General features: G+C 34.8%; 1 protein-coding gene across 5 annotated transcripts in view; it reads left to right on the top strand.

The window, feature by feature from the left end:
• The window catches only part of LOC121969904 (DNA polymerase lambda-like), a 96,918-nt gene that overhangs the window by 12,587 nt on the left and 65,796 nt on the right, over positions 1-18,535 (top strand). For 2 of the 5 annotated variants that reach the window (XM_042520220.1, XM_042520224.1), the window contains exons 3-5: positions 2,833-3,228; positions 5,850-5,891; positions 13,946-13,999. In XM_042520220.1, coding sequence (XP_042376154.1) covers positions 2,833-3,228; positions 5,850-5,891; positions 13,946-13,999 — 492 coding nt within the window. The remainder of the gene's footprint in view (positions 1-2,832; positions 3,229-5,849; positions 5,892-13,945; positions 14,000-18,535) is intronic. The other 3 variants (XM_042520221.1, XM_042520222.1, XM_042520223.1) reach the window with 3 other exon arrangements.

The following is an 18,535-nucleotide window of genomic DNA, read 5'->3' as shown; positions in this document are numbered from 1 at the left end:
TAATCAAAATATATCTAAATTAAATATACTTTAAACCTTCTTGATGGACTTTAGTTAACCTAAATCAACTTTTACTATAAGAATTAAATATTTCACAAGATGATATCAAAACTTAAACTCAACATTTAATGCATTAAATATAACTTAATAATAAGCATCTATAACAATCAAATATTAATAAAAATAATTTTAATTAATATATTTTATGTTAAAAAAAGTACTAAAACCGCTTTAGGACGTTTCGTCACAATACTATACCAAAATCGTATTGTTCTAATCATATATCAAAACTCTGGATCAAAATTTTAAACCTTGCATGCAACTGTTGAGTTTTACCTCATATTACCTTTACTAGCCAATCATCTACCTGCATGTGAGCAACTTGTCCATCTTGCAGCCGTATTTTGTTGTTTGGTATGTCATATGTGAGGGCTTCAAGCAGGGAAGTGAACAGGTCGTCCTATTCATGCAGAAGCTTGGTCCATCCATATTTCACCAAACTGCAGAGAAACATTCATTTTGTTTCATATGTAGGTTTCAAAGAGTTAGACAATCTTTAGCTGATAGAAATTTTTGAAGGTGAGTCAACTATAGAATTTGACCTTAGAAGTAGGCATTGGAGTCTATAGGTTTCTTGTGTTGCTGGGATACTAGTTTCAAGGAGGCCATAGGTTGGTAAATTCTACTAACACTGGCAGTGTAATGTTAATGTCCAATAAAAGGTTGAGTGTGGTTTAGGGCTTGGGTATTGTCCTTGTAGGCATTCAATGAGGTGTATTAGGTTCAATTCTAGGTTTGATTGATTTTGGTTCTGTGCTGGAATGATTTTGTACAAGTATGGACCTGTGTTGACACACAGTATAGGTTGGTCTTGCTCAGCATTGCCAACCTAGAACTTAACAAAGGAGGGGTAGGAGGTTCAACTCTTGTGAGAGTTGCCAACAAAATGTACAAACCTATCATCTTGACATCACATTTGTTTCCATGTATCTAGGTGTGGGAACTGAAAAGGATGTTGACCTCTATTGAACTAGATGACACCAGGGTATGAAATGTCGTTCCATGCGACCCGGCATGGACGGTTTTTACCGTTCCGTCGGGCGGCCGAAATCGGCACGGGAGGCGTCCCCATCTCGTCGACGTCGGAGGAGACGCGGGACGCCTCCGTTGGCGTCAGAGGAGACGCGGGACGACTCCGGTGGCGTCCCGCGATGCCTTTGGCATCGAAGGCGTTGTGCGCGACGCCTTCTACGGCGCCGAAGGCGTTCGGTAGGGTCGCCGGACGCTTCTGGCGACCCTTCTGGCGTCGCCGGAGCATCCGGCGACGCTTCCAGCGTCGCCGGACGCCCCCCACGGGATCGCTCGCGATCATCGTGGGCGATCTTGCGTACGCAGGGTTTTTTTTTAATAATTATTTATTTTATTTAATTAATTTAAACAATTTCTAAGGAGGATGTGTGATATTTAAAAGAGGCTTTTATAAACCCTAATTAAATTATCCTAATAAAATATATAAAAAATATATTTAAAATTAAAATAAATTAAATAAATTTTATTAATTAATATTCTGAAAAAATAATGTTTTAAATTTTATTTTAAAATTTTAAAAAATATATAATAATTCTTATTTATATTCTAATATATTTTTTATTATTTTGAATTTCATTTAAATCTTTTAAAAAATTCTAAAAAAATTCTAATAAATTATATTTATATTCTGATATATTTTTTTTTTAAAAATTTTTTACTTGATATTTTTTTACTATTTAAAATATATATTATTTAATTAATAATTAATTAAATGAATAAATAGTTAATTTATATAATTATTATTAATATAAAATAATATCTTCTATTAATTTATATACTTATTGTTATTATTATAGATACTTTCATTTTAATTTGAATTATTGATATATCAATTCTATTTAAATAAAACTATTTTTAATTATTTTTTTAACAATATTAAATTGTTCAATAATTGAGAACTTATAATAAATCAATATACAACTTATTTTTATATACACAATAAACATATTTATTTTATAATTATTATAGATAAATAAAAAATACCGAAACTGTATCGGCACGACACGATACGATATCGAAACCGTATCGTTCCGGTCTGAGACCGAAACCTCGGCACGGATTGAAATTTTAAACCTTGGATGACACTGATACTTTAAACCTTAATTGGATGTGGTCATCAGGCCAAATACTGAGAAAGAACCACTTTGTCTCAGTGGATATTGGAGGAAGTTGATGGTTGGCTGGTTGCTGAAGAAGCTGTCAACTGAGGCATCCTAAAGAGTGCAATTCACATAGATGTCATGGTAGAAGTATAGAAGAGGAATACTTGTGCATCAAAGGACAGACCAGAAGCTTACGTGAGCTTTGAATCTGGTGAAGTGAAAGACTAGGGATTACAAGATGTCAGTTTGTTTTAGCATTAATGGCCATCTTTGGTCTGTTTTTTAGCATTAATTGCTGTTTTCAGTAACAACAAAATAGACAAAAGCAGGTGGGAGTAGCCACAACAATTTTATTCCATTTTGAAGATTGGGTGTTTTAGAGGCATATCTGTATTTGTTGGTCTTTTGGTTATACCTTCATAGTAAATAAAGAAATGTGTGCCTAGGGAAGTTATCAACAAAAGTTCCTACTAACCATTTATCTTTTTGCCAGACTATGTATATGATCTGCTTTTTGCATAAGATTTTGCAACGCATTTGTTGTTCTTGCATATGTTGTTCTGTCTGTAGCTATTGAAGTTCATAGTGCAACTTCTTAATATCTATCCTTGATGATTTTATTTCCCTTGTGCTGTTTCAGTGTTTACTGTGCTATCAATGGTTGGAGAACTGTCTAAAATTAGGAGAAAAAATAGCTGAAGAGCCATATGTGATGACATTTGAGAGAGGTGGATCAGCAAAGCGCTCTTGCATAATATCTCCTGAACCATCTGAAACAAGGCATTCTGATGATGAATCACTAAGCCACAAAAGATGCACAGTTTCATTTAAGAAGCCAAAGTGTGGGGAAGGAACAAGCAAAAAAGAAAAAGATTTGGCTGAGCAAGGAGACTCAGGTAAAACAAAATATGAAGCGTCAGGCATTCATGGAGTGGATGGATTATTGGTGGGAATGGGAGCTAGCCACAGTAGTAGCTTCCACAATGACACACAATCTGACTTTGACACTGATGATTCCGGAACACCAGAAAATAAGGTAAAAACCTTTTAGACTTCTGCATGGATATTATTATCACATATATGGGGGTTGGAACTTAAGAACTAAAATAGAATATGATGTATATTGACTTTGTTCTATCTGAAAATATTCAGACTGTTTGATAAAATCGGAAACCTAGTCCAAGGCATAACCTAATCTTATCCTAAAACTTAGAATTTGTTACATTAGACGACAAATAAATGAATAAAAACTATTTCTGTACAAATTATTGATACAATCTTAACTCCCTTTCATCTTGTTATCAGATTGAGTTCTCCAAGGGTTAATTTTTCTCTCTCAGTTGCCTAAAATGGAGGTCGCAACTTATTTTTGACAGCCAGAACTCCACTCCCACAAATCTTTAATTCCCGTTTCTGTCCTCCCTTCAATCACCATAGACTCTAATTTCTTCCTCTATTTTCCTCCATTCACCTTAACTATTAAAAAATAAAGTTTGCTTGCAGGAAACTAACACAAGTCCCACCTCTATTTTTTTTTCAGTCCTAGTCCAAATTATCATCTCGGTTAGTCTTATTGCACCCAAAAAAAGTTTAAAATAATCCTTATGCATGACTCTAAACTATGTTTTTTTTCATTGGTCAATTTGCTAGTCTCTAGTTTAAAGACAAATATTTAAGCTAAATTTTACCTTAGCATTATCTTTCTTTGATCCCTTCTCTTTTTATAGATGACATAAGAAACTCATGAGTTTGTCCATCGGAAACATGAGGTATCCTTGGACTCTTGGAATACCATGATTGAGTTACATTCTCTTGGAATCAACTACTTATAGTTTTTCTACATCATCATCTTTGAAGTACTTAATGAATTCCAACTATCAACAAGACAAGTAAAATTAGGAAACATATTGTTTGTAAATTCATCAAAATGCAAGATTGAAGTGTAATTTTTTAAATGTGAAGGACTCTCATGTATGACGTCCAACATGTGTCATTTTCTCCTAGTGGTTCGAGTTTGTGACCTCCTTTCACCTGTGACTGCAACTCCTTGTTAAAGCCCTAATGATCCTCCCTACTAGCTACCAATACATATCCACATGAACCCTTAAATACTAGGTATACACACAAGTTAATGGTAGCTATCTTTCCTCTTAAGCACCATATTGGCACAATAACCTCAGCAACAAACTTCTTCCACCATTTTCTTGTCAACCCCATAGCTTAATATGTGGCCACTACTGTGCTAAAGTCTTGAGCTCCATGGCTCTTTTAGCTATAGCAATGTACTTTCCAATACAAATCTATCGGTCCAAGGCATCTCTCCATCGTTACCTTTTCCATTGAGAACTATGACTTCTCACCACGTGGAACTAGCCCACAGAAGCAGGTACACATCTCTCCTTCCAAATCCTAAGCAAGTACACTTCAAATTTGGCAGTTCTAAACCACATAAAAAAACCTGGGTCATTTATGCTTTATTATTGTTTATTTTATTTTTGCTACTTAATTAATTTTTTACTACACTTTTGCACTCAAGGTTTTAGTTACATCTTGTAAATTTCGACTATCCACCCAACCTCTACATGCTATAATCGGTCCTACTGTTGGCTCTATAAATGACTACCAAATTAAAAAATAACAATTAAATTAGAATTGCTACAAATTTATATAAATAAAAATTGGATATATTTGAGTGTAGGGATATGATTTACCTTGAGTGTAGGGATTTAATGAAGTCTAGATTCTCTATATATATGAATAAAATTGATGAATAAAAAATATATAACATATTTTAATTCCTCCAAAATTTCTACATGATATTAGAGCAAACCTTAGTCATTTCTCCATACACTAGTTGTCATTCTAAACCCTAGCCTCGATGCCGACATCTCTTCTCTTCCATTAGCTGCTACTGGCTTAGAAGGAATCGTTGATCATTGTTTGTTGTTGCTATATTTGAGTCATTAGAATCTCTATGCGTGAGCCACATGCGTCGTTGCTAGTTTACTAGTCTATTCCCATGCGTCGGCGCGTGAAAGGATATTCGTTATTGAAAATCTCTTCGATTGCTACTATTCCATTTGCCCTGCTCCATATAACATCTTTGCAAATCTATTGAATCAACATCTGAACTATTCAGGTGTGGGACTTTTTTTTTGCACAATAGGTCTAGCATTTCTTTAGTATTTTAGATTTAGTTCTCTATTTTCTTTAGTTCTTGTTGCTCTTTGATAATATGATTGAGCAGAAGTTTATCATGATCTCTATTGATGAATATGCCAAATTCTCTCATACCAAGAATCGTTAAAATCTCCATCCATATCAATTATTGTCATTGTCGAGTCACATAAACCAAATATATGTCTTATTTCCTTATCGTCCAAATAAGTCATTGATTCTGGTGCCATAGATCATATCATTGGTAATTCTAATCAATTCTCCACTTTTCTGTCGCATACTTGTACTTCTATTGTTATTTTAGTAGATGGGTCAACCTCTTAGGTTCTTAGAACAAACATAATTACACCAACTCCTTTAATTCCATTACACTCTGTCTTAAGTTTACCTTATTTGTCTTTTAATTTATTTTTTGTAAGCAAACTCACCGATACTCTTAACTATCATGTCTCATTATTTCTTGATTATTATCTTTTTCAGGAGCTTATGACGAAGAAGATAATAGTGAAGGACATGAGTTTGGTGACCTCTACATTCTTAATGCATTGGTTGCAAAGTCCATTTTCTATTCTAAAATAATCGCCCCGTTTGAAGTACATTGTCGACTAGGCCATCCTTTTCTCTCAATATTGAAGAAATTTTATCCCCAATTTTATAGTGTATCTGTAACACCCTTAGAAAGCCTAGATAAGAAAGTAAGGATAATGAGAGTTTGAAGGTAGTGAAAAGAAGGTGTAAATATTCTAAGTTGAATATTAAGATGGGAAGGATTTAGATGATTAAAACTTTATGAAAGAAAATAAAGTTGAGAATATAAATCATCTATATTTATAATACATGGAATTAATGTAAACAAAAGGAAGGAATATGAGATAATATATATGTGTATGAAATATTTATGCATAATGCATAATATGGTGATATATGAATTATTATGTACAAAAGAATATCAATAATATGTTAGAAGAGAAATAGGATTGAACCTTGGACCTCTTGTAAGGAACATGTATAGGATATCAAAGGGGATAGGAGAATTATTGATAAGGAGAGAAAGGACTAAGTAGTTAAGAATAAGAAAGGATTCTTTTTACTTAAAAGGAAAAGGAAATAAAAGAAGTAAAAATATACATAACCAAGTTTTGATCCTTGGTTCTCTTGTGGATGCATGCATATGTTAACCAAGTGTGATAGGAGAGGATATTGTAAGAGGAGAGATAGGAATTTTAATTAAAGGAAAGAAAAGAGAGAAATTAAAGGAAAGAAAAGAGAGAACTCAAGAAGCATTTCTCTAGAATATTCTTATCATTAAAGAGGAGAAATAAATAAGGAGGATGAATCAAGTCAAGTTTTCCTCCCCTCATTTTAGTATAAATAGGCATGGAGGGGTGGCTTCATCCTCAACTCACTCTCCTCCTCTTCTCCTAGAGGTGCCGAGACACTCCCTCTTTTCTTTCTTTCTTTTTGTTGCCGAGCAACACAAGAGGAAGAAGCCTCCTCTCCACCAAAAGACCTATCCACTTCTTCCTCCATTGGTGCCGAGCAAAGCAAGCAAGGAAGAAAGGTCCACAAGCAAGTTCTCAACTCTAGGAAACTTAAGCAAAGAAGGTAAGCTTCCCCTCACCTGTGGTACAAGGCGTTTATGTGATTTTCGGATTTATAAGGATTAGAAAACCTAGGAAAGAATTTAAGAAAATTCGGCTAAAGAAAAGATTTTCAAATCTAAGATGATTTAAACAAGACCTCATTTCATGATAAGATTTTCTATGCTATGTAGAAGGATTCTTTTCCATGATTTTATACTGATATGATGTATGATCAGAGGAGTATCTAACCCTAGGATTTAACCAAAAATATTTTAAAGAGGCTAGGAAGATTATTGTCTAACCAAACTAGTGCAAGGTTCCTTCTATGAAATGCTAAGGACCTTTCTATGGTTTTCTTGCTTGGAAATTAATTGGAACCAAAAGAAAACTCACTTGTATGCTTCGGACCAGAAAGGTTAAGGGTTAGAAAGACCTTCAAAAAAATTTAAATAAACATGCTCCTATGATAGGATATAAAGTTTCTTAAAGGGTGTTCACATTGCTAGAAACTCATGAACTCTTTTTAGGGTTTTTCGGCCATGATAAAAGGGATAGCTTAGATTAGCCTAAACAAAATATTAATATGCTCAAGACCTCTGTGATATTATGATATGAAAGTTGATTAATGCTCTCATGTTTAATTGGAATGTAGAAAATTAGTTACATGATATAAGACATGTAAGATCACAAGAGTCCTAGCTTGTTTATGATCCAATTTTGTGTATGATGTTCTTAGTAACTTTTGCCATGATATTTACTTAGGCTTTCCATGCTTTAGGCCACTTAAGAAACCTAGCTTAAGGACTGGTAGGTTTCGCCATGAAGGAAAATAAAAGAAAAAGGGAAAGAAACCTAGGAAATGCTATACATAATGAGAAGAAATGAAATTATGTTATGTAATATGCCATGATATGTTATAGCATAGGAAATGCTATACATAATGAGAAGAAATGAAATTATGTTACGTAATATGCCATGATATGTTATAGCATAGGAAATGCTATACATAATGAGAAGAAATGAAATTATATTACGTAATATGCCATGATATGTTATAGCATAGGAAATGCTATACATAATGAAAAGAAATGAAATTATGTTACGTAATATGCCATGATATGTTATAGCATAGGAAATGCTATACATAATGAGAAGAAATGAAATTATGTTACGTAATGATATGTTATAGCATAGGAAATGCTATACATAATGAAAAGAAATGAAAAAGGAAATGCATGAAAGATTGTTAGGGATATGATATGATAGTTATGCATGATAAGTTATTTTTGTATGGTTTGTACCAAGGGTGGGCTCCGAAACGCCCGGGGTCGATGGAGTAAGACTCGGGCCTCGTCAGAATGGGCCTCTGAATGCCCTAGGTCGATGGAGTAAGACTCGGGCCTAGTATGTATGCATGGTAGGGTTCAAGACTTGGACCTACCTATGAAGCGCGCGCATTATGTATGTGGTACAAACCGGGATCCCCTCTAATGATGATATTAATTTCAAGTACTTATAAGTATAAGTTTTCAAATTCATGATGCATTGCCTACATATGTGCTTGAATTATCTGATGATTAGATATAATGTCATGTGATATTATGATATGAATATGAATATGATACCCTTGTATGTCGTATGCTTATGATACCTCGCATGATATTGATATGCAATGATATGAATTCGGTTTTAGTGAGTAGGAAAGGAACTTACTGAGCCATGAGTGCTCATAGCTTACTTTCCTTGTACCGCAGATATGGGAAAAAGCTGGATGAGGAGGAGCAGATAGTGATGTGTGTGGTGGTGGCTCGGCAAGAACGATTCGGACAAATTAATATTTTTAGTTATATGATCAATATATGCACATTCGAACTAATCAGAATATGTGATATCATGCTTATTTAAATAAAAGGAATGATTTAAAATTTTCCGCTGTTATAGTATAACTAAAGCATGTACGTAAGTAGTATAAGATCGTAGCGCCGCCCTTGGGTAAGAAGGGCGAGGTTTTGCCAGCTCACTACACACACATCAAGCTCCTTCCTGTCGCTCCAAGTAAGTACAGTTGCTTAATTTATTTATATGCAAAAATTAGTATGATACTCTAGGATACATGAATAATAGCCTAGGAAGGATACCTTAAGCTATACCCTAGAGAAGGGTGCATGATGACAAGTATGTGTTAAAAATAGTATGATACTCTAGGATGCATGAATGGTAGCCTAGGAAGGATACCTTAAGTTATACCCTAGAAAATGGTGCAAGATGATAAGTAGGTGATATTCTAGGATGCATGAATGGTAGCCTAGATACAAGAACCTTAGGCTATAACATAAGAGGAATAATGAATCTTTAAAATCTTGTAGAAATGGACTATATCCCGTTCGAATACGATCCCGAGGATGTAGAATATTTTGGCGAATACCTCGAGTTCGCGGATGAACCCGATATGCTGGAATACTTCGACAACTATGTGAGCGACTCAGAATCTCCGGAACACGGCGAGTTCGGAGAGGAAGATCTCGAGGAAATCGAGGAAGGGAATTCAGACGAAAATGAAGATGAAGATTCAGAAATTATGGAATATTATGAAGGAGAGAACGAGTTTCCTGAGATGGGCGAGGATGAATTTAACCTTGCTGAATACATGGAAATGGGTTTCAACCCCAACGATATAATAGACTTCGAGTGGGGACTGAACAACCTCGAGGGGGAACTAAACGAAGACCCGATGGAACCGGACGAACATGTTGAAGAAGACGAGGGAATGGATGAAGAGACAATAATCGACCCGGAAGAGGCATCGGAGATTCAACCTCCGATAATGCCTGATCCACCCCAGAATGATCTGGGCAAGTCGATACAGGTTGGGTTGATGATGACTACTGCTATCATGTCCTTTATGGCAGGAGTAGTCACAACCTACCTGGCCTTTTAAGAGAAGAAGTTATGAACAAAAAAATGTAATAAAAGCTTTTGATGAATAAAAAGAGTAGAAATGGTATCAATTTAGGCATGAGTCAAGTAAGAATGATAATACCATCGGCTAGATCTTGACGCGTATGAATGGTAAGGTAATCTAAAGATGATATGACAACCTAAGAAAGAATACCTCAACGATAACCCAAACATGGCATGAAACCTAGACATGATATGTTAAGATATTCATGCATAAATGATAACTTAGACTAAACTTATTATCATTTAGGAAAATAAGTATGACTAGAAGACGAAATGCCAGAACGGAGGAGACCGTACCTCCACCTGATTGGGCACATGTAGTTACTGAGCTACAACGACAGCTTACGGAACAGCAACAGATGATTGCTGCCATGATGAATCAACAAGGGAATCCTGCTACCCCAAATCAGAATAATACGCCAACTATACCAGTAGTTGAACCGGAGCGAGTAGCAGCACCGGTACCACTAGTGAATCTAGCACCGGTAGTTCGTCAAGAAGCGTATCTGATCCAGTGGCAAAGACTGAGGCCAGAGAAATTCCCTGGTAATTGTGAGGCATGGGACGCACAAGCTTGGTTTAAGACAATGGAGAGCATGATAGAACTATTGGACTGGCCTGAGCATGAAAAGGTCAAATGCGTATCATTCTGTCTCACGGGAGACGCCCGAATGTGGTGGGACAGAGTGAAAGTGAAAAGACCAGTAAACCAAATGAGTTGGGCGGATTTTGAGACAGAATTCTTCGAAGAATTCTTCCACACTCGGGTGACAAGTAGGCACTATGATGAATTCACCGCATTTCGGCAAGGTGACCTAACGGTAGAAGAAGCGATGAAAAGATTCAACCGCCTGGCACGACTATGCCCGGAATTAGTTAGGACGGAGGGAGAAAGGGTCATGCTTATGCTAAAGATGCTCAGACCCGAGATAGCACTTAATGTGGCCGACGGAGTTAACAGGCCGCGGACCACAGAGGAGTTAATTAGCAGTGCCCTGAATACTGAACACTACCTGAAGGCACTAGGCAAGGACAAGAAGCAAGCTCAGATGGAAGAACTGGAAAATATCAAGGCCAACTGGAAAGGGAACCACGGTGGAAAGGGAAAGCGACGGAACGACACTAAGAATGGTCCGTCCAACAAGCAGCTTAAGTTTTCTCAGTGCAATACATGTGGGAAGAAACATCCAGGAACATGTCGTACAAGCACTAATAAGTGTTACAACTGTGGGATAGAAGGTCATAAAGCAAAAGACTGTCGTAAGGGCAAAATTAAATGCTACGACTGTGGACTGGAAGGACATCTATCTAGAGACTGCCCTACCAAAACTAAAGCACCACAGTATGTTCTGAATCAAGGTGGTCCCGCAAGGTTACACCAACTGCAGACTTCTATTGAGGGACCTTCAATGAGTCAAGGGAGATTGGAAGCTCCACCAACGTTTAAGGAATCTGAGTTCGGGGACGAACTTTCAATAAGTAAGGGAGATTGTAACACCCCTAGAAAGCCTAGATAAGAAAGTAAGGATAATGAGAGTTTGAAGGTAGTGAAAAGAAGGTGTAAATATTCTAAGTTGAATATTAAGATGGGAAGGATTTAGATGATTAAAACTTTATGAAAGAAAATAAAGTTGAGAATATAAATCATCTATATTTATAATACATGGAATTAATGTAAACAAAAGGAAGGAATATGAGATAATATATATGTGTATGAAATATTTATGCATAATGCATAATATGGTGATATATGAATTATTATGTACAAAAGAATATCAATAATATGTTAGAAGAGAAATAGGATTGAACCTTGGACCTCTTGTAAGGAACATGTATAGGATATCAAAGGGGATAGGAGAATTATTGATAAGGAGAGAAAGGACTAAGTAGTTAAGAATAAGAAAGGATTCTTTTTACTTAAAAGGAAAAGGAAGTAAAAAGAAGTAAAAATATACATAACCAAGTTTTGATCCTTGGTTCTCTTGTGGATGCATGCATATGTTAACCAAGTGTGATAGGAGAGGATATTGTAAGAGGAGAGATAGGAATTTTAATTAAAGGAAAAAAAAGAGAGAACTCAAGAAGCATTTCTATAGAATATTCTTATCATTAAAGAGGAGAAATAAATAAGGATGATGAATCAAGTCAAGTTTTCCTCCCCTCATTTTAGTATAAATAGGCATGGAGGGGTGGCTTCATCCTCAACTCACTCTCCTTCTCTTCTCCTAGAGGTGCCGAGACACTCCCTCTTTTCTTTCTTTCTTTTTGTTGCCGAGCAACACAAGAGGAAGAAGCCTCCTCTTCTTCCTCCTCCTCTCCACCAAAAGACCTAGCCACTTCTTCCTCCATTGGTGCCGAGCAAAGCAAGCAAGGAAGAAAGGTCCACAAGCAAGTTCTCAACTCTAGGAAACTTAAGCAAAGAAGGTAAGCTTCCCCTCACCTGTGGTACAAGGCGTTTATGTGATTTTCGGATTTATAAGGATTAGAAAACCTAGGAAAGAATTTAAGAAAATTCGGCTAAAGAAAAGATTTTCAAATCTAAGATGATTTAAACAAGACCTCATTTCATGATAAGATTTTCTATGCTATGTAGAAGGATTCTTTTCCATGATTTTATACTGATATGATGTATGATCAGAGGAGTATCTAACCCTAGGATTTAACCAAAAATATTTTAAAGAGGCTAGGAAGATTATTGTCTAACCAAACTAGTGCAAGGTTCCTTCTATGAAATGCTAAGGACCTTTCTATGGTTTTCTTGCTTGGAAATTAATTGGAACCAAAAGAAAACTCACTTGTATGCTTCGGACCAGAAAGGTTAAGGGTTAGAAAGACCTTCAAAAAAATTTAAATAAACATGCTCCTATGATAGGATATAAAGTTTCTTAAAGGGTGTTCACATTGCTAGAAACTCATGAACTCTTTTTAGGGTTTTTGGGCCATGATAAAAGGGATAGCTTAGATTAGCCTAAACAAAAATATTAATATGCTCAAGACCTCTGTGATATTATGATATGAAAGTTGATTAATGCTCTCATGTTTAATTGGAATGTAGAAAATTAGTTACATGATATAAGACATGTAAGATCACAAGAGTCCTAGCTTGTTTATGATCCAATTTTGTGTATGATGTTCTTAGTAACTTTTGCCATGATATTTACTTAGGCTTTCCATGCTTTAGGCCACTTAAGAAACCTAGCTTAAGGACTGGTAGGTTTCGGCCATGAAGGAAAATAAAAGAAAAAGGGAAAGAAACCTAGGAAATGCTATACATAATGAGAAGAAATGAAATTATGTTATGTAATATGCCATGATATGTTATAGCATAGGAAATGCTATACATAATGAGAAGAAATGAAATTATGTTACGTAATATGCCATGATATGTTATAGCATAGGAAATGCTATACATAATGAGAAGAAATGAAATTATGTTACGTAATGATATGTTATAGCATAGGAAATGCTATACATAATGAAAAGAAATGAAAAAGGAAATGCATGAAAGATTGTTAGGGACATGATATGATAGTTATGCATGATAAGTTATTTTTTGTATGGTTTGTACCAAGGGTGGGCTCCGTAAACGCCCCGGGGTCGATGGAGTAAGACTCGGGCCTCGTCAGTAATGGGCCTCTGAATGCCCTAGGTCGATGGAGTAAGACTCGGGCCTAGTATGTATGCATGGTAGGGTTCAAGACTTGCTACCTTGGACCTACCTATGAAGCGCGCGCATTATGTATGTGGTACAAACCGGGATCCCCTCTAATGATGATATTAATTTCAAGTACTTATAAGTATAAGTTTTCAAATTCATGATGCATTGCCTACATATGTGCTTGAATTATCTGATGATTAGATATAATGTCATGTGATATTATGATATGAATATGAATATGATACCCTTGTATGTCGTATGCTTATGATACCTCGCATGATATTGATATGCAATGATATGAATTCGGTTTTAGTGAGTAGGAAAGGAACTTACTGAGCCATGAGTGCTCATAGCTTACTTTCCTTGTACCGCAGATATGGGGGACGGATATTCGGAACGACGGAGCAGCAGGAGGAGCAGATAGTGATGTGTGTGGTGGTGGCTCGGCAAGAACGATTCGGACAAATTAATATTTTTAGTTATATGATCAATATATGCACATTCGAACTAATCAGAATATGTGATATCATGCTTATTTAAATAAAAGGAATGATTTAAAATTTTCCGCTGTTATAGTATAACTAAAGCATGTACGTAAGTAGTATAAGATCGTAGCGCCGCCCTTGGGTAAGAAGGGTGGGCGTTTTAAAGTATCCTTAATAGGTTGTGAGTTATGGCAGTTTACTAAACACTATTATCTTAGTTCAAGTTCAAAAGTCAATGAACAAGCTAGTGCTCCTTTTGAATTAGTTCATTCAGATTTTTGGGAACCTTGCCCTGTTATGTCTCAAATTGGGTTTAAGTATTTTGTTATTTTTGTAACATGGGTATATTGATGAAAAGTCATTCTAAGTTATATTCTTTCATTTCTTTGTCTTTTATGCTGAGATTAAAACTCAATTTAATATTCTTATATAAATATTACGAAGTAATAACGTTACAAAATACATATCAAAATCTTTTGAAACTTGTATGACTCAATATGGTATTCTCCATCAGTCCTTTTTGTAGACATACCATCCCAAAATGGGTCGTTGAGAGAAAGAAGAGACACTTTCTTACTGCAAGAGCTTTATTATTTTAAATGCAGGTTCCTAAACAGTTTTGGGCTGATACAGTTTTCACAATTTTCTTTTTAATTAATCATATGCCATCGTCTGTTCTTCATGGTGATACTCCTTACCATGTTTCCTTTCCAAATAAGTCATTGTTTCCTATTGCACCTAGAATATTTGGTTATACATGCTTTGTTAGGATATTCATCCTTAGTTTATAAAACTTGATCTAAAATTCTAAAGTGTGTTTTTTTGGGTGTTCTTGGGTTCAAAAAGGATATAGATGTTACTATCCTAATCTTAGCAAGTATTTGGTATCTACTGATTGTCACTTTTCTTGAACCACACCTTTTTATCTCTCTATCACTATAGTCAGGGGGAGGATAATGATTTATTATTTTATATCGTCATATCCTCTATTTTTGATCCTATTGTATTTGTTCTTGTTAAACCTCTCATACAGTAGGTTTATTCTTGGTGACATATTCCTCTTGATCCATGTCTTTTCCTAGCTACTTCAAGTGATGATCTTTCAGCTCTTCGCAGAGGTAAATGTCAATGTACTTATCCAATATCTTCTTTTATGTCCTATAATCACTTCATCTTCTTGTTCCTTTATTGTATCTTTCATGAAACTTTATATCATCCTAGTTGGCATAATGCTATGATCGAAGAAATGAATGCTCTAGACGCAATGGCTCTTGGATGAAATTACCTGTAGGGAAAAAGACATTTAGATGTAAATGGGTGTTTGCAGTTAAAGTCAATCCTCATTGATCTATTGCTTGATCGAAAGCTTATCTTGTTTCTAAAGGCTATGCCCAAATTGGAATGGATTATTTGGTACTTTTTCTCTTGTTCCTAACTTCTATTTGGCTATTTATTTCCATGGTGGTTACTCATAATCGGCCCGCACATCAATTACACATCAAAAATATTTGTCTCATGGTGATCTTTAGGAGGAAGTATAGGAGCAATCGACGACATTAGATAGAGTATGGAAAAGTTTGTCATCATAAATCATAAATAGTTTGAATTAATCCTTGTACTTGGTTAGTAAAATTATCAAATGATTTAGTTTAAAATGAAGAAATATAATTGTGATTATTATGTCTTCTATAGATAGTTGTTTCCACTAGCATTATATTGTTGGTTATATATGTGGACAATATTGTCATTACTGGAAATGATATTGTAGGTATCTTATCTCTTAAATCCTTTCTTCATATGATTGAGTAGTTTAAAATGAAGAAATATAAGTGTGATTATTATGTCTTCTATAGATAGTTGTTTGCACTAGCATCATCTTATTGGTTATATATGTGGACGATATTGTCATTGCTGGAAATGATAATGTAGGTATCTTATTTTTTAAATCCTTTCTTCATAGTCACTTTCAAACAAGCCAGTTTCATACAAAGGATTTAAGATTTTAAAATATTTCTTGGGTGTTGAGGTAACGAGAAAGAAATTTTCTTATCTAAGAGAAAATATACATTTCTTATTGTCTAAGATATAAAAATTAAGGCTAAACCATATAGTAGTCCAATGACTCCTAATTTACAACTCACAAAAGATGGTGAATTATTTGAGAATCTTAAGAGGTATAAAAGATTGGTTAGAAGTTAATTTATCTCACTATGACTCGTCCAGATATTGCATATTCAATCACTATTGTGATTTATTATATGACTTCTCCATAAATTAATTAATTTGTAGCTATAGAATAAATTTCGTATATTTGAAAAGAGCACTTGGATGAGGTATCTTATATAGCAAGCATCACTATACTAAGGTTCTAGGCAGGATCAAAAGATGATCGAAGATCCACATTTAGTTATTCTATCTTGTTGGGGGAAATCTAATTTTATGGAAAAGTAAGAGGCAGAATGTTGTTTCACGTTCGAGTGAAGAATCAAAATATAGAGATTTGGCAAAGCTTTGTGTGACATAATGCGGATATGTCAACTTTTAACTAAAATAGGTAACTTTAGTACCAGCCAAATAAATTATGGTGTGATTTAAGCGGCTCTACATATTGCTTCCAATGCCATATTTCATGAACAAACTGAGCATATTGAAATTGATTGTGTGAAAAGATTCAGCAAGGTTTGATCTCTATAGGGTATGTGAAGATAGGAGAACAGTTGGGAGATATTTTTATAAAAGCTTTAAATGGGTTTTAGGTCGATTAGCTTTGTAACAAGCCGGGCATGATCAATATCTATGCTCCATCTTGAGGGGAGTGTTACTCGTTATATAAATAAAAATTGGAAATATAAGGATATGATTTTGTTTACCTTGATTGTAGTGATTTGATGGAGTTTAGATACTCTATATATATGTATGAGACTGATGAATAATAAATATATGACATTTTAATTTGTTCAAAATTTCTTAACAAGAATAATCACCAAATAGCTTAAAATTTGTATTTGAAATTTAAAATTATTCTCTTTGCATTGTTGATTTCAAATTTAAAGTTCATCTTGATTTCTTGTTTGCATCATCTGAAAAATGGCGAAAGATCTCATCTCAATTGATCACTTCTAAGGGCATACAGAAAAGCTAGCCAAGTTTTGTGGCCGTCTATAACTTTTTGTGAGACAGGAAATACGTTATCGATGTGCTTGGAAAATTTCATGTGGTTGATGAAATCATGGCTTGAGTGTGGTGGTGGTTGAAAGAGGGGGATGAGAGATGAGAGTTTAAGATCACTTCATGAGGGATAGTTCATGGCGAGATAGTGTTGAAGTGTCCTATTAGGTTAGGTGGTGAGATCATGAGGGATATGTCTTCCCTACCTGAAACATCTTAGACCTTTATATATATATATATACATATATATACATATATATATATATATATATATATTTCACGAACCTCGCATTATTAACATTAAAGAGACTTAAATTAAATAGAACAACTCCAATTGATAATGCATTATAAATTGGTTCAACTTGAAACCAAAATAAATTTGAGTTTGAACATCATAATAGTGAATAAAATCTTCAAAAGAACAAAGAGTGCAACTAACTAGTGAGATGAACTCAACCGACTATCAAAACAGATAACTCAACTCCGACTAGAGGACACAACATCCTAATGCAAGTAGAAAAGTAGACTAATAAAAGAATCCCTTGGGTGTGCCTTGCCAAGTACAAGAAGGCTCATCCGCCAAATCCTTCCGTCTCCTCATTACCTACACCATATGGATCTAGTGAGTCTAAAAACACAGCAAATTTAATTTTTATATAAATAACATCTATTCGCATTTAAGAGAAATATTTAATAAATTACCATGTTAAATATCAATGGAGAATAATCTCTGACTTTAGTTTCATAAACCTCCAAACTACCCTAAATTAACATTCAATTTTTAACCTTCGTTATCTTTTATTTTACTTGTAAGATTCGTAAATTATAAGAATTTAAATCATCAAGTGTAGTTCCTTTATACCTTAACCTTTGATCGTTTGACCAAATATTTATCTTAGGACTAGGTTGGTAAGGTTCACCGGACTCTTCTTAAGCCGGATTCGCTAACCCCTCTATTTTGGTAAGGTTCATCATACCTTTCTTAAGCCGGCCTCCCTAACTCCTCTGTTCTAGTAAGGCTCACCGAATCCTTCTTAGCCAGATTCCCAAAACCTTATATTTTAGTAAGGTTTACCGGACTCTTCTTAAGCTGAATTCCTAAACCCATCGCATAAATACATGTGGATCACATTATTAAACAAAACGTTTTCACTTTTTATGCATAGAAAGTTATTACTACATGAATAAGATAGTTCACTTAACAAGCTAAAACAACCCGTTAAACTTTCGTGCATCATACCTTACTAATAGTTATGATAATAAAGTTCATGGTGATAATACACGGAAAGTAAATAAAAATAAAAACCGTTG

This window comes from Zingiber officinale, chromosome 4A (genome assembly GCF_018446385.1).
Source record: "Zingiber officinale cultivar Zhangliang chromosome 4A, Zo_v1.1, whole genome shotgun sequence".
Classification (NCBI taxonomy): Eukaryota; Viridiplantae; Streptophyta; class Magnoliopsida; order Zingiberales; family Zingiberaceae; genus Zingiber; species Zingiber officinale.
Note: the sequence above shows the minus strand (reverse complement) of the source record. Positions and strands in the feature narration are given on the sequence as shown.